The 24,291-nt window shown below is 47.3% G+C and overlaps 2 protein-coding genes across 2 annotated transcripts; both read right to left on the bottom strand.

Moving 5' to 3' along the window:
• Positions 1-1,801: 1,801 nt before the first annotated feature.
• Positions 1,802-15,497, bottom strand: CCAR2 (cell cycle and apoptosis regulator 2). The gene is made up of 20 exons (XM_042782304.1): positions 15,440-15,497; positions 15,085-15,176; positions 14,574-14,665; positions 14,259-14,373; positions 13,974-14,103; positions 13,711-13,807; positions 9,030-9,149; positions 6,684-6,906; positions 6,481-6,594; positions 5,984-6,147; positions 5,358-5,529; positions 5,040-5,270; positions 4,720-4,956; positions 3,980-4,121; positions 3,772-3,851; positions 3,110-3,256; positions 2,812-2,923; positions 2,522-2,710; positions 2,163-2,368; positions 1,802-1,846 (listed from the first exon to the last, which is right to left on the bottom strand). The coding sequence occupies exons 1-20, from the start codon at positions 15,495-15,497 to the stop codon at positions 1,802-1,804; spliced, it is 2,766 nt and encodes a 921-aa protein (XP_042638238.1).
• Positions 15,498-20,007: 4,510 nt separating this feature from the next.
• Positions 20,008-23,862, bottom strand: CUNH8orf58 (chromosome unknown C8orf58 homolog). The gene is made up of 7 exons (XM_042782309.1): positions 23,814-23,862; positions 21,927-22,474; positions 21,435-21,569; positions 21,199-21,286; positions 20,972-21,084; positions 20,668-20,771; positions 20,008-20,119 (listed from the first exon to the last, which is right to left on the bottom strand). The coding sequence occupies exons 1-7, from the start codon at positions 23,860-23,862 to the stop codon at positions 20,008-20,010; spliced, it is 1,149 nt and encodes a 382-aa protein (XP_042638243.1).
• Between the last annotated feature and the right edge of the window lie 429 nt (positions 23,863-24,291).

The raw sequence follows: 24,291 nt of genomic DNA, 5'->3' as shown, positions 1-24,291 counted from the left end.
CTCCTCCCACTCATCAGCCTAGCAAAAGGCCCTCTCCAGGGAGAGGTATGGCAACCAGCAGGTTGGGGATAGAAGTGGCTCATGCACTACCTCACCAGCCCCTTGAAATCAGTGAGTCTTCATTCCCTTGAGCCCATCACCAGCCCGGAGCTGTTGTCTCTTCCCTCTCAATAGGAAGCAGCTGCAGACACAAGGTAAGCAGTGTAGAAAAATCCCAGAGGCTTTTTTTATTTCCAAAAGAACCGTCCAAGTACAGCATCCAGGCCATAAGAAACTTCAGCCCTTCCGAGGCACGGATTTTATCAGCTCAGTTGAGGGTCTTAGCCGTGTGTGTGTGTATGTGTGTGTGTGTCTGTATGTCTGTCTGTCTCTCATCACACCTACCTCCCAAAAACCCATCCTGAGTCCCCTGACCCCCTTTTTTGCCTTTTCATTTTAAAAAGACTCATTTATAGGAGAGACCCATGACACTGCCTGAGCAACATGAACACTGTGGTCCATGAGCCATGAAGGAGGCCCCTCACCCAAGCTCCCAAGCATGACAAAGGCTGATTCTGCTCCAAGTGTTAGATTCCCTAGGTAACTAGGACTCAACTTATGTAACTATCATACCACACTAAATGTCATATAATTCATAGGCTTCAAAGAAAGAACAGTGGGTTTGTGTCTCACCTAAAATTTGGAATTTTATTTTTTCAAGTAAAAAGTTTTCAATAAAATGTCCGTATGTTACTGTGTTATAACTAAGGAGAGGAAGGGAAAACCATGGAAGATTTTGTTTTCAGGAGTCTGCTGCCCCCTGCTGAGCTGGCAAGACACCAACAGCACTCTCACCTTCTGGCAGGCAGCTGAGAACCCAGAATGCAAAGGCTCCTAATTCTCACTGCCCTGCCTCACCTGCAGATACCTGTACCCTGGATTGGGATAAGAGCCAAGAGTAAAGGGAGGGAGTGCAGGCAAACCTACAAGAGGAATAGGGGAAGAGCTATGGAAGACACTTTTAGTTTGTTTTTGACTTTGGTTTATTTAAAAAACAAAAAGCCAAAAAAAAAAAAAAAAAACCAACTTTATATATAAAGTCAAACTGAAACCACGGATTATGGAAAGAGGCGAGAATTATGGGTAACAGGGAGAAAGGCTGGGCCAGAGCCAATACCACATTCTGAACATGGGGAACCAGGGGGGAAAGAGGTGCTGGTTTCTTCCGGCAAGTCTCGGGTGGCTGGAACACAGTGTTCTATTGGCAAACACAGCCCAACACTGAGCCCTTTCTAGCACTGACTCCATTCCAGTGGTGACCAAGTTAGGCCCTCCCCAAGAACGTGTTCCTGTAGTCTAGTGGGGTTTGCGCCATCCAGGTTATGGGACTTTTCTTAACCCCCAGCTAGACTCCTTGTTTCTTCAGTTTATTGGCATTAGACCTTGTCATATACTCAAAAAGCCTTTTCCTCCCCTGTCTTATTCTAAACTGGGAGAGGACAGGAGAAGGTCAGCACAAGACTAAAAGGGCCCCAGGAGGAATTCCAAGGTAGAGGGCAAAATGACATTTTCTAGGGGTGTGAAAGATGTTGTATTTAGTAGTAACTGGAACCGGGGTTCCTCGCTGATCTGTCCCACACAGCACATATAGACCCCACCCTGACGGCTTGAACCTCCCCTAATGAGGCTGAGCACAGGGGTCAGCCTCCCCTGCCTATGGCTCCTAGGTCCTGCTCCAGCTGCTTTCTGGTACCAAAAGGGCTCTAACTTCCTCAGACTCCATCGCTGACCTCACAGGATGGCAGTTCCTGTGCAAGGTCCCTCAGTTGGTAGGTGCTGGCTCCTCCTTCTCAACCCAGCTGTCAGCCTGAAACAGATGTAAAGAGAAGTAGAACTCCCAAGGACGAAAAGTGGAAAGATCTGAGAACTATAAAAATACTTCCATCTGAGAGACTCTTAAGTTGCAAGCTGATGACTAAGTAATTCCCTAAGAAACTAGTGACTAGAGGAAGAAAGCAAGGTGCACTTAGGCAAGGGAAAGGGCTGATACACTGGCTCTCGCCTCTAATCACCTCTCTTGAAATGACAGCTTTCTTCAAGAAAAGGGGGGGTGGGCAGTGTGCTTTTGGAACCCCTACTGAAAGGAACTGCAGTTCCCTCTTAGCTCTTACCCCACACCTCACCTTTTCAACCATTCGCTGCATCTCAAGCTGCAGGGGGGTCAGGCGCCTTCGGAAGTCCTGTAGCAGCCGCTGAAGTTGGTTCTTCTGTCGTTCAGCTGTCCGGGCTGTCTCCTCAGCCTCAGCCAACCGTGTTCGCAACTCCTGCATTTCTGCAGCCAGTGTCTTATTCGTTACTTCAGTGGCTGAGAATCGGTTATGGCTCTCCTCTGGGTGGGATGGGAGGAAAAAAAAGACTGCTACTCAGACAAGGTCTGAAGCATAGGGCAAGAAGACCAAAGTCTAAGGAGTGGAGCATGTCTCCTCTGTAGTCTCAGTATATCCTATCCCCTGACAAATGCCTGTGGCATCAGGCCACTCACCCAGCTTCAGTTCCAGTGTGTGAATCTTGTTCTCCAGGTAGAGCCGTCCACTATCCTGCTGCTCTGCACGTTGCAACAGGTTCCCCACATTGATCAGGCTGCCATTGTGTGACACCAGGCCTTTGTGTTCCATAGGGGCAGCACCTGGCTTTGCACTTTTCCCAGAAGGAGGTAGCAGATCAAGGTTTCCTAAAAGGGGCCACAAAAAAGATTAAGGCAAGGGTCTCAGAAGGAAAAAGCAGCCTGCCCTGCCCAATCTTCACCGAAGACTGCAGAGTACCAGTACATACCAAACAGCACCTCCTCAGGAAGTCCACCATCCATGCCCTCCTGGCGGCTATACTGAAGGCTCCGGTACTGACAGATGTTCTGGGTCACCACCCTGCTGACCAACTGCTTGGCCTATAGCAAACATATACCCAAGATACTCACTGATCAGAAAACTGAAGCCCTTGCCCCACACTGATATGGCAAGACTCTGGAACTAAAGTAACTTAGTTCACACAAATCAGTGAAGTGTGTACCTGTATGCATTTATGTTAGGTGAGGCCATTTCAAAAAAGATTGGTGGTAAAAGTGAGAAGGTACCTGCTCTGCACTAAGCCGGAGCCCAAGAGTAAGTAGTATCCTCTCCAAGTCTCTCCTGTGCAAGTAGCCACACCAGTTGGCATCAAAAAACACAAAAGCAAGAAGACAATCCAAGGGGAGCACAGCAGAGGGATCCAGCTCCTTGGGCTGCCAAGAGAAACAAGGACAGGTGATTTACAAAGAGTTCTCCCAGTGGCTAAATCACACAGGACACACAGCCTTCTAAACAGAGTGGCTTAGCTGACTTAACTACATTTAGGCCTTCAGCTGGCCAACACTGAGCCAGGCTGGGTGACCAGGCCTAGATCTAGCCCAAGGTCTATTTGGGTGCACTTTTGCAAAAGCCCCAGGGGGTGTCTCACACAGAGGAACATAGTGTGTTCCTAGGTCAGACACCTCCTGGATCCACCCCACTGAAGTTACCCAATGGAGATATTGAAGTGGTCTCATGGAGCCTATGACATGCCATTCAATAAGCCAAGAACCAAAATTTGTCTTTTGTCAATCAAGAAAAATCTTAATGCTGCCTCCAAGATGCCAGAAGTCACTTGGTAAACACACAGGCTCATGCAGTGCTCAGCACTCCTGTCTTAGGAGGGTGTCAGAGGCCTTGCTAAGCTCCACTATCACGGAGGCCCAGAGAAGTAGAAAAGTAGTCTTACCATATCCTGAAGTGAAGAGAATTCCATCTCTGACTGGTTTGAGGCAACGGACCGTACCTCTGAATCCTCCAGCTTTGCTCCTGCTATAGAAAGCCCAAGATAAACATGGAGTAGAGGCTACACCTGGCCCAAACTCCATCTACAAGGGGAGGATCATTACCAGGTCAGATCCAGAGAGTTACCAACTTCCTTGCAATACTGAACATACCAAATTCCTCTTCTCCATCATCCCTCAGAAGCAGCAGTTCTGGGTCCAGCGCCATCTCACAAAGGTCCTCAGATGCCTCACCCCGGGGTTTCTCCTCTTCTTCTCCAGAAGATGGAGGTTTGGGCAAAAGTCCATCCTCCTTCTAGAGGAAGCAGACCAAGATGATGAGGAGAAGGAACTGTTAGTTGTAATTACTAACAATAATAATAACTAACATCTGAGTATTAACTATGTTCCAGGCACTGTGTGAAGGGCTTTGTATGCGCAATCTCATTTAATGTGTTTAATTATATGGAATCCACGGCACACTTGGGGGATTTTCCTCATGAGTCAATCTCAGTTCTAAGACATTATGCTTACTTCATAGTACTTAGGCAAGAAGTAGACCCATGTGTTTTTAAAAAGAGGGTTAAGAAAATGCATTTTTCTAGTTACCCATCAGATCATCAAAAAACCTCTACTCCCCAAGCATTCTTACTGAGACCGTGAGCTGCCATTAGGCTTCCCTTCACCTTTCTCTGGCAACTTCCCTTTCCTTACATGTACCACCTGGTAGCTGTATGATTGCGTGCAAGGTATCTAACCTCTCAATGCCTTAGAACCTACCTGATAAGGTTATGAGGGGTAAATAAGACATGCAAAGTGCTTAGAACAGTGCCTGGTACAAAATAAGTACTCCAGTTATGTTAGCATCATTATTGTAGTCCCAGTACCAGTCCAGCAGTGATGAAGATGCTCACCAGTGGGGTGTCTGACTCAGCAGCTGCTCTCTCATTCTGTACCTCATCCTTCGACTCCTTGGCCACCTCTTCTTTGACCACTTCTTCCTCCTTGACTGCTTCCTCCTTGGCTGCCTCCTCCTTCTCAGGTTCAGGTGGAGTCACTACCTTTTCAGGCAGGCTCAGGAGCATCTTATAAATTCTGTAGCCAAAATCCCTCTGCAGCATCTCCAGAAATAGCTCAGCCAACACCATCACCTGGGGGGTGGGGGAGAGCATTAGGCAAAAAAAAAAAAAAAAGTTATTCCACCACCCCATACTCGCCAAGCTTCTAAACCTACCTCAAAAGAGATCCTTTCTTTTGGCCTCCGATCCTCCACAATACCATGGAGAGAAAGGTTTACACAACCAGGGCGTGCAATGACAGCAGGTTCTAGAGGAGGCGGGGGGGCCTCTGGGAGATCAGTGTCCATTTCCTGCTGTGCAGTGACCTCTGGATTCTCGGTATTTTGTTTAGAGGTGTCCACTGTTTGCTCTGATGCATCCATTGCCTGTTCAGAAGACTCTGTTTCCTAAAACAAAAGCAGAGTTATGACCATCTGGGCGCAGAGATCAGGTACCTACCTCTCCCCTACTTTCTTCAAAAGGCTCAGCCTTACCACTGGTGCCTCCTGAGATGGGAGAGCTGCCTCTGCAGCTTTCTGCTGGCACAGGGCCTCCCACTCTTCCAAAGTTGGCATAATGGTCCAGACATCTGGCAGGTACACCACCACTGTCTGGAGCCGTCTTGGGGGTCCCGGCTGCAAGTACTGAAACTCAGCAAAGCGCCACCTGCTCACAGCAAAAGAGAAGATGAAGTGCAGATACCAACTGCTTCAGTTTCCAACAATATTTAGTGAGCACATACTGGGTGCCAGGTTTACAGAAGACAAAAATAAAAGATAGAGACCAAGTCCTCAAGAGATACTTAGTCAGTGGGGAAACAAGCAGACAATTATTATACAAGGTACCAAGGCAACAAGGAAAAGGGCTGAACATGGCTGGCAGACCACATCTGACAAGTCAGATCACCTGGCCTACAACACACATTCAAATACCTAGTCATGCTCATGGCCAAGGCTACCAGTTATAAGGCAGCTGAAGAGGTGGAGGGAAGGGTGAACTGTGACCAGGAGAAAGAAGAGAGCTAACAGGGTCAAAGAGAAGCAGAAGCTTGGCTTTACGAGCAAAGCCTCACCAACTCAGTGAGCTGTTCACAAATAAGAGCTTGAAGAAGCCCACTCACCACTTTGTGCAGCTGCTCAAGTCAATGCCAGTCTGAGCTTGCGCGCAGCGGATGGCAGTTCGGACTAGCACCTGCGGGTCAGCCTTGGGGTCAAGGCCATCCAAAGAAGGAGACCATTCGCCCCCAATCAACACTGCCTCTTCATCTTTCCGGCTCAGCAAAAACTGCAAAAATAGATTATGGATGAGAAACAAAAAAATGTTATTACCAGGGTCTCCTATTCTGAGGCTACCACTAATCAGGAATTATAGCAACAGCACATGATGAACAGTCCACCCACCACACAGGGGGTTCTCTATCCATTAACTACTCCAGGAACAATTTCTGACCAGCAAAATTATCTCCAGGCCACATTTCCCTTGTGGGTAAAATGAAGGGCATTTCAGTTCTGAAATGCCTTGTTCCTATGAGTTAATGAATGAGAGCTGAGCTGCTAAAACTTGATAGGGACTGGACTTGATCAATGAGTATTTTGCTTCCTTGACTCCAGTCCTTACCTTAATCTGCTTCAAAGGATGGTCTGGCGCCTCCCGTGGTTCAGCCATGTCATCCACAAACAGCATGCAACAACGATACAATTCCTCCAGACCCGGGGAAGACAGCAACAGTACCTGTGCAGAGGAAGCATGAAGGAGCACACTCAGGAGCCATCTTCAATTTCCAAAGATGAAATAAAGCAACAGAACCCCAGTCAACTTACCTTGGAACTATATGCAGGGTCACTGTCTGAAGGGATGGGCTCAGCACCAGTGTCTGGAGCTGGCTCTTTCTCAGAAGATACCTGGATACGGCTTGGATGATGGAGGGAAAAGGGCTGGCTCAGAGGGAAGGCTGACAGCCAGCTCAGATGAATGGCCAGAAAATCTGAGGGAACCAGGAGGGTACGGTAACGGCGCTGGAGTTCTAAGAAGTCACAGATGGGGCTGTAGGAAGGCAGCAAGGGAATACAGATTGATTAAAGACTGAAAATATTTTAAAATGGAAGTATAAAAAACTTGAATTAATAACCAAATTATTTTATAATCTGGGAAAGGACTTTCTATGTAAGAAAGGAAAATATGGATGGGATCTGACCACTGAAAATTCTAAATCTGTATCACAAAATAAAGTCAAACTGGGTGAAAAAATTAAATGCCAAAGAAAGAGGTCATTGCCTAATAGAAACAGAAGTTGCAAATCAGTAACAAAAAGAACAAAACAGTCCAAGGCAACAAGGGAAAGTGACATCACCAAGTACTTAACAGAAAAGTACATAAGACATAGAAGCCTATGAAAAAATGGTCAACCATTTTTACTTAGAATTAAAGAAATGCAAATTAGAATATCATTTTTCACCTATCAGATTGGCAAAGATCAAAAAGTATGATAATACAGTATCGGCAAAGGCATAGGGAAACAAGTACTTCAAGGTCTGCTGCTGAGAACGTAAACTGATACAGCCTCTTTGAGAGAACTGGCAATATCTATCAAAGTTTCAGATCAAACTCTTTGAGCCAGCTACTCCATTTCTAAGAATTGATCCCAATAAAATACCTGAACTTGTGTATAGAATAGATGTGGCAGGTTGTTCACGGCCACAATATTTATAATTAAAGACTGAACATGGAGAACTGGTTAAATAAATTACAGTTCATCCATTTACTGGAATACCATGTAGTTATTAAAAAGAGGGATACTAGAAAAGACCAAGCTTACTGGTTGGACAAACTGGCAGAACCCCTGAGACTATGGCCCTTAGTCACCCTTGGGACCTGGAACTAAACTCACTCCCATGGCTCAGTTTTCAGCCAAACAATAGACAGGTCTACAAGGTGAATAGTAGTAATACTAGGAAGGTATACAGTCCTTAGAACAATCACTCATTTGAGATCAAAAGGGCAGCATTTGCCCAAGGACAAAGTACAAAAGACAAAAAAGGTTAGGAGAGGAGGAAAAGAGAAACAGGGAGGAAGTGAGAGGAGTGATGTTACATTGGGGGAATTGCAATCAATGACATGAAACCAAATGTGTGTGCACTGATGAATGGAAAACTGATTTGCCTGTAAACTTTCACCCAAATCACAGTGAAAAGTTTTTTTGAAAAAAATAAGAATGAACTACTATGAGACCAGAAGAACTAGATGGTGCCCGGCTACCACGGTCAATCACTAGAGGGGGATCTATGTAGGAGATCCTGGATAGAGAGGGAGAACAATGTGTAACAAAATTCAAAATCATTTGGGGGAAAACAAAAGAGGGGAGGACAAGGTTTGCTGGTCTGATGGAGCCTGGTGGAACCACTGAGACTATGGCCCCTAGCTGCCCTTCAGGTCTGGAATTGAACCCATACTTGTGGCTTCCAGCCAAACAAAAGACAGGCATATGAGTTGAACATGTACCTGAGGTAGATACACTCCTTGGAGAGAACAATCATGGGAGAAAGAAGGGCTGTTTAGGCACAGGAAGACAGCTCAGGGGACAGGGGTGCATGGAGGGATGGACACAGTGAAGCGGTAACAGGAGGAACTAGGAGGGGAACTGTGGCATTGTGGTAAATTGTAGTCAATGTCATGAGACAGTGTATGTGAACTGCTATATGGAAAGTGAATTTGCTTTGTAAATCTTCACCCAAATCACAATTAACAACAACAAAAAAAAAAGAATGAGAGCGATCTAATAAATGTTGTTAGGTGCCGCTGAGCTAACTTCAACTCAAAGTGACCCCACATGCCAGTGCAGAACTACCTCATAGGGTTTTCTAGGCTGTAATTGTTACAGAAGCACATTGCCAGGTCTTTCTCCCTCAGAGTGCCTGGGCAGTTGCCAATCACCAACCTTTCCGGTTAGCAGCCAAGCTCTTATCCACTGCACCACTAACGCCCTTAATAAATGTTAGTAAGGGTAAATTCTAAGATACGTGAAAAAACAAAGTGACAAAGCATATATACAACAAGCAGATTCCATTTTCATATTTTAAGAACGCTGTAAAAATACATGCACCCTTGCACAGAATGTATCTCATTTACCATTTGCAAGTCTCATCTCCCACTTCAGCCTTGTTACTCACCTGTCCACAGTATAGGGAGTGAGATGGACCCGATAAGGAGGCAGGTCATGCCTTGGTTTCTTAGCACCCCAAGGTTCTCCACCAGCCCGTTGTTTGCGTTTCTTGGAGTCATAGTCATCACTGGAAGTTGATCCATCACCCAGGGGTAAGAAACCACATTGTTACATAGGTATTCAGGACATACTGGTGTATAAAGGAACTGGAAACAATCGGAATCCCCAACATTAAAGAAAAGGTTAAAGAAACCATACTAACAACCATATGACAGAATGTTATTAAGATGGTATTTAAAAGCTTTCGGTAACATAAAAAAAAATCATATATTAAGCAATATATAATTCATATATTAAGCAAAAAAGTATAGCATTGTATATATAGAATGGCTTCAACTATGCAAACAACTTTAAAGGACAATATAGAATAGATAATGTTTTTATAATGTATGAAAAATAATGACAGATGCCTCTGGCTAGTAACCTTATGAATAATTTTCCTTTATATTTTTCAAAATTTCCAAATTATCTGTAATTTTTTGAAAAGAGAAAAAAAAAAATTTGATTAAAAAAAATATATAGTACTGTAGTAGGGGTTCTGTGTGAATTTTATTAAGAGACATTTCCTGATAGCAAACTTTTAGCAGTACCCAGTAAAGTCTAAAAACACTCAAACCCTTTCTCTGATCCAGTAGTCCACTCTTGAAAATTTATCCCAATTAAGTAATTTAAAAGAAAAAAATTCAAGAATATATAGTTAAACAAATCCAGACTGCCAAAGCTGATAGTAAGAAAACCACATAAACATCCAGCAATACCCAGGTTACTATACTAAATAAATGTAAATCTAATAGTCGTGCAGCCTTTAAAACAGTAAGGATTATGCCACAATATAGAAAAATGTTTACTAGGCATATACAGAAATAATGTAAACTCTAAGATGAAAAAAGGTATGTATATGTACAGAAAGAGTAGAAGAGAACACAGGGAAAAAAATGAAGTGACAGTAACTTCTCTTTTCAAAATTATTTTTAAGTATCTTTAAGAACATAGGGTCACTGTAAGTCAGGATCATCTTGCTGGCAGTAGGTCTGGTTTTCACTTAACATGTTAATAAGTTACCTCTAAAGGGAAAAAGGGAGCTCTGGTAGCATAGTGGCTAAGACACTTGCCTGCTAACCAGATGGCTGGCGGTTCAAACCCACCAGCCACTCCTCGGAAGGAAGGTTGGGCAATCCTACTTCCGTAGTGATACTGCCTCGAAAATCCAAGGAGGGGTCGCTATGAGTCAGGGCTGACTCGACGGCACATAACAACAACAACAACAACAAAGGGAAAAAAGGAAACTTTCTCTTTTACATATTTTTATCTATTTCAATTCTGTATAACAGCGTGTACTACTTTATAAATTTTTGTAGTAAATCAGTTCTAGTATTACTATATTATGGGTACTAGAAATAAAAATAGAAGAGAAAAAACCTTTAGACCATTATAAAATGCCAGATTGATAAGGGAAAATAACCCATGTCTCATGAGAGAAAGAAAATCAACTGTCAATCTTCATGCCTGGGTGACAGATCTGATTTTATTTACCAGGTTTTTATTCTTTCTTTTTAGGCCTGCCTGGGTCATTTCCCTATTCCTTACACCCATGAGTAACTATATTGACTATATTTAACTCAAGGTTTTTGTTCTTTTCTTTTACATCTGCCTGGGTAATCTCCTATTTATCCACACATCTCCATACTAAAGCTGTTTACTTATCTTGCCTTTATGCGATGCCAGTGCTTCCATGTTCTAACAGAAGAACTGTCACATGTCATTCTGACAACTCAATATAGTTTATCCAGTGACTGACACAAACACCGCAGAAAGTGCAGTAAATCTCTAGTCAAACTCTATGTCCCACTGATCCTATGGATTCGATGGCCATGAGTTTCTCTTATTACTCAGTTCTCTCACTGAGCAGGTTGTAAAGGCAGTACCAGTGTAAGACATCTCAGTAACAGCAGCAGCAGCCCCGCTGAGTGTACCTGTCTAAAAGCCTCAGTTGGTCACTGAAGTCCTAGGGAGACACTGCCTACATCCCAAAGCCTGAAATTTACAATAAAACTTGCTTTCTAGACAAAAATGCTAATGTGGCTAATTCCTTTATACATTAATGTTATGCTCCCTACCCCCGCCCCAGAATGACCTAATTCCTACAGCTTCCTTCTACAAGTTCTACCTACTGACCAGGTACTTCCCACCACCCAAAATTAATGTCTCCTTTCTCTAGACACTGACACTGAGAGATTGTGGCCAGAAGTAATAAAAAAAAAAAGGCCCTGCACAGGGTCTGCATGTCGATGACAATCAAATGCAAACCAATGATACAGAAAGCGTGAATGGGAACCTAAAGCAAAGAACTAAAGACTTGCACCACACAGACTATATTAAAAAAAAAAAAAAACCACTGCCATCAAGTCAATACGACTTATAGCAACCCCTCCTTGGGTTTCTGAGGCAGTATCTCTACGGAAATAGGTTGCCCAATCTTCCTTCTGAGGGGTGGCTGGTGGGTTTGAACCACCAGCCTTATGGTTAGCAGTCAAATGCCTGAAGCACTATGCCACCAGAGCTCCCACAGACTACATTACTTGCTGTGATTTTGTAATGAAGCCTTTAATAAACTCATAGAATGTGAGGTGAGAAGTTTTTGGAAATTGAAGACAAGATTCCCAAAGATGGAGGAGCTTGCTATATGCAACATGTATACCAGTGACTTGAGAATGGGATACTGTTTCAAATAGTGGAAACAATGTAGAATACAACACTAGACAATCAAAGCTTCCCTGTACTTAGAATGCATAATGACCTATCCCAAGGGAGCAAACATGCTCCTTTCAGGACTGGCTACATCATTTTTACTTAAACTTCTTCTCTGAGTTACTCCTGCCCCTTTTAAGTGTTCACACTGGTTTGCATTCTCAGCCCTTACCATGTATAATCTGGCATCTGGGGTGGGGGCTATTTCTTTCTCAGTGGAGTTCACATTTCAAAAGAGAACTACAACATGAAGGAACATTCTGGAGTGATAGAAATATTCTGTATCTTAATTGGGGGAGAGTTGCACGGAACTTTCTATCTGTCAAAGTTGTCCAGTTAAGTTTTGTGTACATCACAGGGGACATCAAGCTCAATTGGCATAACATACTACACAAAACACTGTTCCATTCCTACTTTGGCAAGTAGCAAATGGGATCTTAAAAGCTTGCAAGTTGCCATCTAGATGCAACGATGGGTCTCTCCTCATCCAGAGCAAAGAAGAATGAAGAAAACCAAAGATTTATGGAAACAATTAGTCCTAGCAACTGGTATACCATGAAATCCACAGCCTATACAAAAAGAGACCAGAAGAACTAGATGGTGCCCAACTACCACAATCAACCACTCGGAAAGGGGGATCTATGTAGGAGATCCTGGATAGAGAGGGAGAACAATGTGGAACAACACTCAAAATCATTTGCGGTGGGGGGACGGGACAGGACCAGGTTTGCTGGTCTGATAGAGCCTGGTGGAACCAGAGACTATGGCCCCTAGCTGCCCTTCAAGTCTGGAATTGAACCCATACCTGTGGCTTCCAGCCAAGCAAAAGACAGGTATAGGAGCTGAACATTTACCTGAGGAAGACACACTCCTTGGAGAGAAGAATCATGGGAGAAAGAAGGGCTGTTTATGCACAGGGAGACAGCTCAGGGGGCAGGGGTGCATGGAGGGATGGACACAGGGAAGAGGTGACTGTCAAAAGGAAATGGGAAGGGAGCTGTTGTATTGTGATGAATTGTGGTCAGTGTCATGAGACAAAGTGTATGTGAACTGCTGTATGGAAACTGAATTTGCTCTGTTAATTTTCACCCAAATCACAATTTAAAAAAAAAAATCAAGTAGGGGGCAGAAGTAGGTGGGAGTATAGAAGAAAAAGAAAGAAAGTATGTTAATCCTGAAGCTGGTGATGGATACATGAGGATTTATCAAACCATTCTGTTCACTTTACATATAATGAAATTTTCTGTTAACACAAAGGTATGACAGAACTAGACCAAGTCTTAAACTAGTCTACAGCTTAAAACTCTAGGGTTAAAAGCAAAAATATTGAGAGTAATACAAAATAAGGAACATATGAACAGAGAGAAAACACATAACACACTCCCAGCAGTCTCAACAGATTACACAGGATCACCTAAGAAGGCCCAGAAGTCCCAAATCAATCATGCCTACTATACATACAGCCCAGAAAGCGCCCTGTCATTTGTAGGGCACAAGGCCTGAATTTCTGGGCAAACCGCAATATACACATTCTAGCACCACACCCATGTATAAAGTATATATACTTTTTTAACTAGGAATTAAAACATATTTACTTAATAGTCTTCATTCTTGATATTGCTAGAGATAAAAAACAAAAAAGAGAAATTATGTATTATAAAGTGTCTCAAAATGACATTTTGAAAAATGAACTAAATCCCTGCTTGCTGAGTCACTGTGTAAAGTTCCAATATTTGTTATACATCTCCATGTGTCTGCCCATTATAGGGCAAAGGGACTAGGATCTAACTGCAAAATAAGAAAATTTTAAGTCTCAAAGGGTAGCAAAGAGACATTGCTCCTGGAGGCAAACAAAACATCTTTCCTGCCTGATCGCTTACCTTCGACCCTGATCCAATCGTCCATGAGGACCCCGAGCAGGAAATCTGTTCAGGTGGCTCAGATGAAGTGTGTGGGATGTTTGGAAGAGACTCAGAGCTGCAAAGAGGACATGGCCAGTGACTCAAAAATCCTAAAAACCTTTCCAGAACCCTTCTCCCTTTCTTCCAATGCACAGAAGTACCCACTTCTATTCTGACAGTTATATGTCCATTCATCCAATGTACCCCCATAAAGCCACACTCTAACACCCAGTGGTACTCACGCTTTTGAGGAAAGAGCGGGGGAATTCGGTGAGGCTGGAAGATCAACTGAGGCTGAGCTCCCAGGATCCCTTGCTTCTGGCCCAGAGCTGCCACATGCAGAAGGGGAGGTGCTGGTGACTTCAGCAGGGGCTGTACAACAGTAACCAGAAAATTCAAGTGATCCCAGAACCTTGGAAAGATGCAATCCCAGCTCCTCTACAAGAATATGGTTCTTAGCCATCTTTCAGGGCACAAGTGCTTCCCTCCCTCCCTTTCCAATGCACATGCCAAAGAGAGATGAGTACCTGGTTGGAGAGGGTTTGCACCTTGACAGCATTCCAGGGCACTGCCTGGCCTGGATTGTATGCAGCCTTCACCAGCACCTTCTCACCCAGCTGGGGCAGCCGGCCCTTCACCACACTGCCAGCACACAAGCCAGGAGGCCCAGTCAGGTGAGAGACTCTGGCCAAGCCACCCTGACTGTCCCCCATGAGGCCCTTCCATCAAGATTTCTCACACATAAGAACAGCAAAGCAATGGTTTTAGAGGAGCCCCCACCAGCATGGTGACAGAACTGAACCCAAAAAGTTATGCCTATAGGGAACCAGCCTCAAGCCTACCTTAGCTGAAAAAAGACCTCTTCATCCACCACCCCAAAGTAGTCATGCAAGCTGGTAACGATGCCAGTGAAGACACGCTGCTTCTCCCCACCCTGCAAAAGAGGAGTTTAAAAGTAATAGGGAGTAACTTGGACAAATACACACTCTGCCACTACCTTCTCTAACGCCCAGTTCAATCAGAGTATGGCATCAATATTTACAGCAAAGGAAGCATATGTGTATAATGGACATAATCCATCTATGGGAAGAAAAACACTGTGCTGACTCTTCTAGTATTTTCAGCTCTTCTTAATTCCAAGAGGCACTCTGAAGATTTCCCTAGGACTAAAACTTAAGACTCTCCAATCTGGGGGGTATGTGGACACCCCCATACTGGCCCATTACCAGGACAGGATTCAGGAACAATGAACTCTGTGATATAAGAAATGAAAGAGCATCGAGCATCCATGAATGTGCAACCCTTGGTACAGTTCCAAGCATTGAAGCTCACTAGAAAGCATGCCCAACCTACCTGAAGGTGCCTGGCGTTTTGGGACAGATCTGTGGCCACAGGAGGAGTGAGCAAACCAGGAGGAGGGCCCAGAAGAGATGTTGAAGCTGCGCCTATGGCAACAGATAAGATGTCTTCAGGAAGTGCCATCTACTACTTTAAGCATTACAGTCAGCTAGAAAATATGGTAAACCCAAAGGGCAAACGGATTCCAACCAACTCCACCACAAGATTTCACTGACAACCACTGTGGTCATCTATTTTCCTACAAAACATCAGCAATAAATTGCTCTCCACCAAGAAGACATATATTTAAAGACTAAATGTGAAGTACATGCTTCCCAGTAAGATGCCAGATAGGGATAAAAATGATCACCTGAGAAGTTGCGTCCCCCTGGAAGCGGATTGATCCGCTGGCGCTTAAACTGGGACATTGGGAACGCTGTTCTTTTTCAGAGTCTTGGAGAAAACCTTCAATCAGAAAAGAAGTAAATTATCAGCTCATGAGTAAAATTTCCATCTACCTCAGAAAACTGAAGAATCTTAAAGAGCTAAGTCTTAAGGAAAATAGGGAGGGCATGGTACTGAGGGTGAATGGAGAGACTATAAACAGGAGCAGGAAATTAACACATTGCATTGTTCCAGTGTGCCCTCACAATAATCTAGAGGTAGGTGATGTTGTCATGCTATTTTATAAGAAAGGAAATTGAAGTACAGAAAGATTGAGACTTGCCTGAGGCCACAAAACCAGCTAGTGACAAGACTAAGTCTTACACCCAGGTCTCCCGACAACTTAACGCCCTTCTCACTACGCCACGCCACCTCTGGAGTGATTGGGGAGGTGGGAGAGTTGGAAAAAGCCTCAGTGACATTCATTCATTCAAAAACATCCGCCAAAATGCTCCACGGCAGGGCCCAGAAAAATGGAGGAGGCTGTGCCGGAGAAGAGACTGTGTGGGGCCTGGTAGCCCTATTCGCCGTTCCCAGGACAGGCTACTGGAGGGTAGCTCTCTGGCTCCGCCAAAGCGAATCCCGCTGCGCGCCCCTCTGCTACTCCCGCACTATCTATCTGGCTCTCCGCTCCCGGAGCCTCAGCAGCCGCCGGGTCTCCCAAGCCGGGCAACGGCGAGGCCACCGTGGGAGGACGAAGGCGCGCGGTTTCTCCTCCTCCCGCCCGCCCCCAGGGCCGAGGCCGTTGCCAGGGAGACGGGACTTGCGGGCCCAAGGGGGACTCGGCCCCTTCCGCGACCAAAGCATCTTCGTCGTCCGGCTCCCTCGGCCCCTTGACCAGGGGAGGGGCTAATAGGCAGAGGGGCGGCGGGAAGGCCCCCAACCCACCTGCGGGCCAGGGCCGCGACACCGGGGGACAAAGACACCCGGAACCACCACAGTCGCTGCTGCCGCCGCCGCCGGAAGCGCCTCTCCGGAAGCGCGACCACTAGTCGGAAGCTGCCACTCTCCCGGATATGGTCCCTCCCCCGTCTCCACCGACCTCTCCCTTCCCCCACTCAGGCTTACCATCTTTCTCCAACTGCGGAACGGAAATGCGCCTTCCCCGATCGGATGTGCGGTAGGAAGTGGCGCCTCGGTAGTGTTCAAGCTAAAATTTCCCATGAGAAAAGATACTTCAGAGATTGGTTCCTGGTGCAAAGACAGATGGACCCTTCAACATAAGGGAGAGCCTACCCCTATCATCCCCACTTCATACTGGAAGACTAAAGCAGCAAAAGAACCAGTCTTGAAGGAGAAGGAGAATGCTTGATCAATGGCCGTTTCTGGGAGATATTCCAGTGTCTATGACCAGGGGCGTAGGGAGGGTAATGAGCGCCCGGGGCAATCTCTTAATTGCGGCTTCCTAATTTCAAGATGAATAGACGTTGATAGCAGCAACCCTCAAAAGAAACGCCTTCTCCCCTCCCCACTACTGTCCGGCTGCCTCAGTCAGGCGCCTTTCGTATTTGTGGCGCTTGAAATGTCATTCTGCGCCTTATCTGGCGCCCCAATTGGACTTGGGAGGAAAAAGGAAGGGGGCAAGTGCCCCCCACTGCTAGTTAGGCCTCTGGATGTCTGCTTGAGGAAGGACGTTGGGCTATACTGCATTAATAGAAAGTGCTCAGTGGCACCCTGGGCGCATGACAAACCAGACATATCTTAAATAGGCTTCTGTGACTTAAAAACCAATGACCTATCCCTAACCCTGCCCTTCCAGCAACCACACCCTGAGACACACACTTCCCATCTTTAGTCTTCTAAAGCAGGAGACTAAGCTTTCCACTTTTCTCAGTTCACAAAGAGGTAGGAGCCCAACTAGGCCATAGTAAAATAAACCACCTGTAATATTTAGGTAAGGCAGTGGTGGTTTAGGAGTACAATTCTTACCTTCCATGCAGGAGACCTGGGTGCCATCCAGTATGAAGGGGGATGGTAGTGCACCTCATGCACGCCACCACCTGTTGGATGTTGCTATGATGCTGAACAGGTTTCAGCAGAACTTCCAGACTAAGATGGACCAGGAAGAAAGGCCTGATTAACTACTTCCAAAAATCAGCCAGTGAACATCCTATAGATCACAAAGGTCTGATCCCCAATTGATTACAGCAATGGTACAGAATCAGGCAGAAGTTTTTTGGTTTTTTTTTTTTTTTTTTTCCTGCTATTATGCATGTGATTGCCATGAGTCAGGGACTGACTCAGCAGCAGCTAACAATATTGGTGCAGACTTTTAGAAAGCTCTCGTGGACATTTCAGTCTTTGAAACAACCCTATGAGGTAGGCAGGTGTAATGTTCTATTATCACCTGAAATTGTCTTACTTGAAGAGGAGGAGAGAGAATCACTATCAGCCCAAGGCTGGTTCTTACAAGTTGGAGGTCAAATATATGTATACTCTCCAACCTTTTTATCAATTTTGATACCAGCTGTCCTCCCCATGGCACGCTCTACTTCCCTTCTAGGTTCTATAATTCCTTGCAATGGCCACACAGAACTCATAGACCATACTTACAGTTAAGTGGTTTATTAAGGAAATAAAAGGATACTATTTGGGATCAAGATAATGGCTTGGGATCAGGATCAGGAAGTATGTAGGCAAAATATGGAAGTCTTCCCCAAGGTGGAAAGTACATCCTTCCCTTCTTCAAGACTGGTTTCTCAGTTTATTTTGGCCATGCAAGCAAACAGGTCCTTCTCTCTGCTGTGCACACCTCCTGTGCACACCTCCTCCCAGCCCTCTCAGGACAGGCCTCTGTGCTTTGAGCCTCCCTGCTGTCAGCATCTCCACTGCTAACCAATCCAGCTCACAGCTGGTGCAGCAGCTTCATTCAGCTCTCTTAGCTGTATTCCCAGTAGCAGATTTCTGTCACTGGCTCTGCCACAGGGTCTCTTCCAGGCCTTTCACTGTCTTCAATATTACAGCTCTTGACCTGTACTGCAGCTTTTTTCTGTTGCTCATCTCCTCACCCCTTTCCCTTCTTGAAAGGTCCGTGGGCTTGGCTGCGTATATAAGCAAATTCCTTGTCAACTTCAAGGCATGGCCCTCCCTATAGGGCCACAAACTGGCCTTGGTGGACCATAGTCACTTTATTTGCATAATATATTGACCAATCCTGGCAAAGTACATTCCAATCACAGGAAAGGCTGCAGCCCAGGGCCAGATAAAAAGTATCAAACCATCAAGTTGTTTACAGTTTACCCAGAAAATGTCAAGTAACCTGGGCAAAAGTAACAAACCCTCTGGGTTAGAAAAGTTACAAAGGTTTAAAGAAAAATCTCTGAAGCTGTTTGTTTCCAAAGAACCAAGGCAAAGGCCAGCTTATAAAGGAACTCATTTCACCACAGCAGGTCAGGCATTAGTACCCTAATTCTCAGATATAAAACCTAAGAGACCTCAATTAAAGGACTTCCTCAAAGTCTTGCCACTAATTACTGGCCATTTTCATCTCCATTAGCAATCCCAGACCTTCCTTATCCTCCCACTTCCCCATCATTCCTCTAATCTACCCTCCCCTCACAACCAATACCCCCCACTTTCCTATTCATTTAACAGTCCATGAAGCACTTTAAGACATTTTAATCTCATTTTAGCATCTTCATAAGCCTGTGAGGTAGGTAGGGCAGTCATCACGATCCCATTTCAGAGATGAAGTGGGAAGCTGGGGCTCATAAAAGTTAAGGGACTTGTTCAAGGTCTAAAAACTAATATGGACTTCCAGTTTCAGCTTTGACAAAAAAAAAAAAAGATAGTGTGGAGCAGAGCAGCCAAGACTTGACCTTGAAGGTTTTGTCCTGTTCTCCATGCTCCTCGGTGTGTTGTCATTGAGCCTGCCATTCCTGGTACAGTCTTCAGAAGCCCTGCTCCAGGGACAAGACGCAATGCAGAGGCAGATACAGTAGCACCATTGTCTGTCCAGAGGCTGTCCATGCAGGTTTGAGGAAAGCAAGAATCCTGGTCAGCAACTGCCCACTGATGAACAAAGGTCAGTTCCATCCTTCCATAGATTACCTCACCCAGAAGACCAATTTAGGGGAGTGCATGATTCTGGGAGGAATGGCTGAATCCAGCTAGTTCACAACTCTGACAGTCTCACAGATACAGATATAAAATTATGCATCAATACACATCTGCAACAGGCTGGGTCTGGACAGATCACCATGGCAAACACGCTCCGTGGATGCCTGATAAATAAGTTAGTTCACATTGTATAAGCCCAGGGATTTCTGGGAAACAGGATGGAGCCTTAGAGTTGCCACATTTGGGGGCCTCGTAGGGAACTGGGGTCCCACTGTCAGGCTGCTCAGAGAAGACTCGGCCCTCACCTCAGAGAGAAGGGCAAGCGTCAGCAGCTTTTCCCAGCAGTGACAAGCAGCAGCAACAGGGCAAAGGGTGAGGAAGAAGACTTCACTGCACACCCCTCCACCCAGGGTCATGTCCCTGCACCAGGAGGTCTTAGCAGACAGATAGGTTTTTAGCTCGTTGTTTCTTAACCACTAATGATGGCATAAAGGTCTTCCACTGGGGGCGACACTGAGGCCTTTCAGGGAAGTCCCTTGACTCAATCCTGTGGAAAAGAAAATGAAAGCATGAAGCTAGAGGAGGAAACAAAGGTAGCTTCAGCCCCAGAATTGATAGGACATTGCTTATCTGCTCTTGGGAGCCCGGGGGTATTAACTGACATAGTGTTTCTTCCCCCTGGAGAATTACTGGCATATAACTTCCCAAGCATGATGCACTTCACCCTCTGTCTGTGCTCCTATCTGCTCCTCTCCTCTTTACTCCCTTAGCAGCCCTCCTGCCCACTAAGCCAGCTCTGAGTTTCAGCATTGAGGGGTAAAGGCTTGCTGGGCTGGGATGAGGACCCATATTCTGGTTCTGCCTCTGCTACTGACTTGCTTTATGGAAAATGACTTCCCTACCCCAGTTCCCAGCCTCCTCATCTGTAAATGGAGCATTTTAACTACTTTTGGTTCTCTTGTAGCATCCCCTCCAAGTCTATCTATGTCTCAAAGTTCATAGGGACAAAAATAGCTCCTGGAAGTACAATCCCAGCATCCTGATGCATCAGTCTCTTGCCCACTGCCCTAAGCTGGACTGGGCCACAGGACTCACCTGGGGTCAGGGCCATCAGAAGGAGGGGGCTCAGGGTGTCGAGAGCTTCTCCAGCGGATCCGGTTCAGCAAGATCTTGACCTTGTCCCAGTGGGAGAGATCCAGCTGAGCAGAGGGTGAGGGGTCACCACTTAGCCCCTCCCCCTACATATACCTTCCACCAAGCTCCCAGGGACAGCTCTCACCACAGCCAGGACAAGTCATCATGCTATCATCTTCCCAAAGTTTCTGGACTTAGGGATGTGCATTCATCCCCATCCCCATCCCATCCTCACACCTGCCACCCACACAGATACATCACCTACCTTGTGGCCCTGGGAGGAAGGAAAGGTGTGATTTGGCTCTGCTGGGGCCTCTGGCAGGTTGGGAGGATTGGTGCTAGGCATCCCCACTTTTGGGAATGAAGCTGCTTTTGCCCCTTCAGAGAGAGAGTCAGGTTACCCAGGGCCAAGACCAGGAAGCCATCCTATCAAGAGGGTATGCTGGTGGGACCCTGAGCAGACAGGAGAAGGGAGACATAATTGCCCCTCACCTGTCTCCTTTGTCTGGCTCAGCAAGTCCCATTGCACCTCATTGCCTAGGGCATGTGACGGTGAAGGAGGAGCAGACTCTTCAGGGTCCTGTGTACAAGAGGGACAGGGCCAATCAGGGCTGAGTAGAGGGCTGAGGCTGTTCAGAGGGAGCCGTGAGGTCAAGGGCTACACCCCTGCACTGCCTCCTCCGTGAGCCTGCCCACTCACTGGCCTGACCACCCTGAGGCTCACTTACCTCAGCGGGTCTCTGGGTCTGCAGCTGCAGATAGAGTTGTTGGAGCCTCGCCATCTGCTCCAGCACTAGGCACAGGTGTTCTAGGTAGAGAAGACCCTGCCCTGGGAGGCTGGTCCAGACTTCAGGCTCCAAGCCCTCAACCTGTGGGACACAGTGAAGTAGGGAATATTTCTGAATTCACTCAGACTCCCACCCTAGGTAGCCAGCCTGCTCACCCATCAGATAGGGGCAAAGTGGGCAGGCACAGGGGGGAACACACATGCCCCACTGGCTTCCCCAGAGCCCAGCCAGGCATGATGCCAGGCTGGGCCCAAACCTGCCCACCTCCTGTGTGGGGGCGGCTACACGTGGCTGGGAGTGGGGTGAGCCAAGAAGCTGTGACACAACCCATCAATTACCGGCAAGGAATGCCCCACCCCGAGAGAGCTCCAGGGAGAACAAGGTGGGGGACAGAGGTCCCCATTGACCCCAGTATAAAAGGACTGTCTGCACCCCAGTTTTGCCTGGCCTGAGACTGGTACTCACCATGTCTGCTTCTCCCAGGCCTGCCTCTAGGCCAGCTTCTGCCTCAGTGACCTCCAGTTCCCTTGCTCCAAAAGGGCACACTTCACACTCAGGCTGGCTGGGCAGCTGGAGAGGGTGGTGCTGTTGTGACAAACTGGTAGGGGAAGTCGGGAGCTGGCAGGACCGCTCCAGTACCCGCTCCAGCTTATGGCTAGCCAGAAGCCTGCCTAGCTGGGCTGGGGCCTCCATGACAGTAAGGGCTGGGGGCTCAGAGCTCCCTGCATGTTCCAAGTCCAGAGAGTCCTGAGAAAGGCCCTGTGAGATAGCCAGAGAGCTATGCCCAACTGCTATCTCCACTCCTGAGTCCTGGGAAGCCATTTTCAGAAGTGGCACTGGCCTCCCAGGACTTTTCGGTTGGCTGTCTCCATTCCAGGGGGCATCTGATGACCTCCAATCAACAGTGTCCTGGATCCGTCTGTAGGTGCTGATGACTCCAGGCACTACACATCCGTGTGCCAGATCCCCACCTGCCCTATCTGCCAGGAGAGTCAGTATCAGGCTGGGCAGACTGCCCCCAACGCCCCCAGCATTCTTGGCAGCCATCAGCATTCCCCCAGGGAGGAGTGTCCCAGGTGAACAGTGAAGGGAGGAGCCTAGAGAGCCCCAGACCCACCAAGGTAGCTCTCTGACTCTGCCCAGGAAATGAGGGTCCCTGTACAACATTGTTAACAACAACTAACCCATAATCCTGGCTGTTTGGTAGGCAAAGCCCTTTTAGATCATGTCCATCAGCTCCTTGAATGCCCCATCTTCCTTTGAAGGGGGTGGGCCCTTTCTTCCCAGGAGCCCTTATGCTCCCCAACTAGGGTCATGACGCCTAAGACCTTCAAATTATGAGGGGATGGAGGGGTGGGCTGCAGGCTCTTCAGCTGCTCACCAAGGAGGAAGGGGCTGAGGGAGAAGGAAAAGGGCAGAGTGAAGTTTAGGGCCCACACTGCCTCTCATGAGGTCCTGGGGCCAAGATCAAGTCTCTCCTGGACCTTGAAAGGAAGAGTCATTAGAAACAACAGTGTTGTTGTTGTTGTTATGTGCTGTTGAGTCGAAACAACAGTAGCTATAACTATTTGGGGCTTTTGTTATTTTAAGTGAGAAATAGTGAAGATTTTGTGGAGAGTTTAAAATAATAATAAAAAAAAAAAAATCAGTGGAAGAACAGGACCTAGAATGGGAGTCAGTGCTCATTTAATGTCACCCCTGTGTCAGGCGTTCTATAGAACCCCAGTTGAAATGATGTACAAACCAAGGATGAGAGAAGATGAAAGCTTGCCTAAATCACACTGCCAGCCAAGCACGAGAGCTGAAATTCAAACCCGAGGCCTTATAGGCAAGGAAATCAGTCAGGAAACACCCCTGCAGGGAGGGCTGTCTTTGGAAAGGGGTCCGCCAGGGATGGGGCTTGCTGAGTTACCAGCTGGGGGAGGGGGCAGGCGGATTCAGACAGCCTTCAGGCAGGGCAAGGAAGGTTCAGATGGCAAATTAGAAGGAAGCGGACCCTGAGGAAGTGGGATGGGGGTGGTGGCTGGTTAAGCCAGAGGGTCTCCAAGGTGCACGGCGTGTCGCAAAATGAATCACTCGATCCCTCAAGCTGAGAGATAGGGCGCCTCCCGGCGGGGTATGCGAATCGGACAAGGAGGGCAGAGAGGGGCTTTCCAGGTGCGCGCCCTGGCGAGGGCGCGGGTTGGCTCCAGGAAGGAGGACCCCCGGGGATATGGCGAACCCAACGCTTCGCAGAAGCCTGGAGCTCAGGGATCTAGCCCACTGCGCCCGCAGGCCCCCATCCGATCCCAGTCGGCGCTAGGGACGGGGGTGACTCACCCGGGCCGCCGCGCGCCTCCACCGCGAAGACCCGCCGCCGGCCCAGCATGGCCCAGCTCCCGGCCCCCTGTAGCCGGACAGAGCGACTGTGGCCCGCGTCCCCGCGTCGGTCAATTGCTGGGTTTAGCTCACTAGTCGGGACCCTGATGGGCGCGGCCCCCAGACACTCTCCGAAGGAGGAGGGGGCGGGGCAGGGCGGGGCAGGGGCGGAGAGGAGCCCGGCCGGTGTGCGCGCCGGGCGGGGGCGCGCTGCGGGGCGCGGGCACGGAGGGGGTGGCCCGCCTCCGGGAGGCAACGCGCGCCAAGAACCTCGAAGGCACGATCTGAACACCCCGTCATCCTCTTCCTAGCTGGGACGAAAATAAAAGCCCCGATCCGCTGTTTACCCCGGCGCAACGCCGCGCTCCAGCCCCAGACGGAGGAGCCGGTCCTCGCCTGCGGACGCTGTCGGGCTCCGGGATCAGTCACCCCGCCCCCC

The sequence above is a fragment of the Orycteropus afer genome, unplaced genomic scaffold (assembly GCF_000298275.1).
Source record: "Orycteropus afer afer isolate SDZICR_OR568_19922 unplaced genomic scaffold, OryAfe1.0 scaffold00289, whole genome shotgun sequence".
NCBI classification, from domain to species: domain Eukaryota; kingdom Metazoa; phylum Chordata; class Mammalia; order Tubulidentata; family Orycteropodidae; genus Orycteropus; species Orycteropus afer.
Note: the sequence above shows the minus strand (reverse complement) of the source record. Positions and strands in the feature narration are given on the sequence as shown.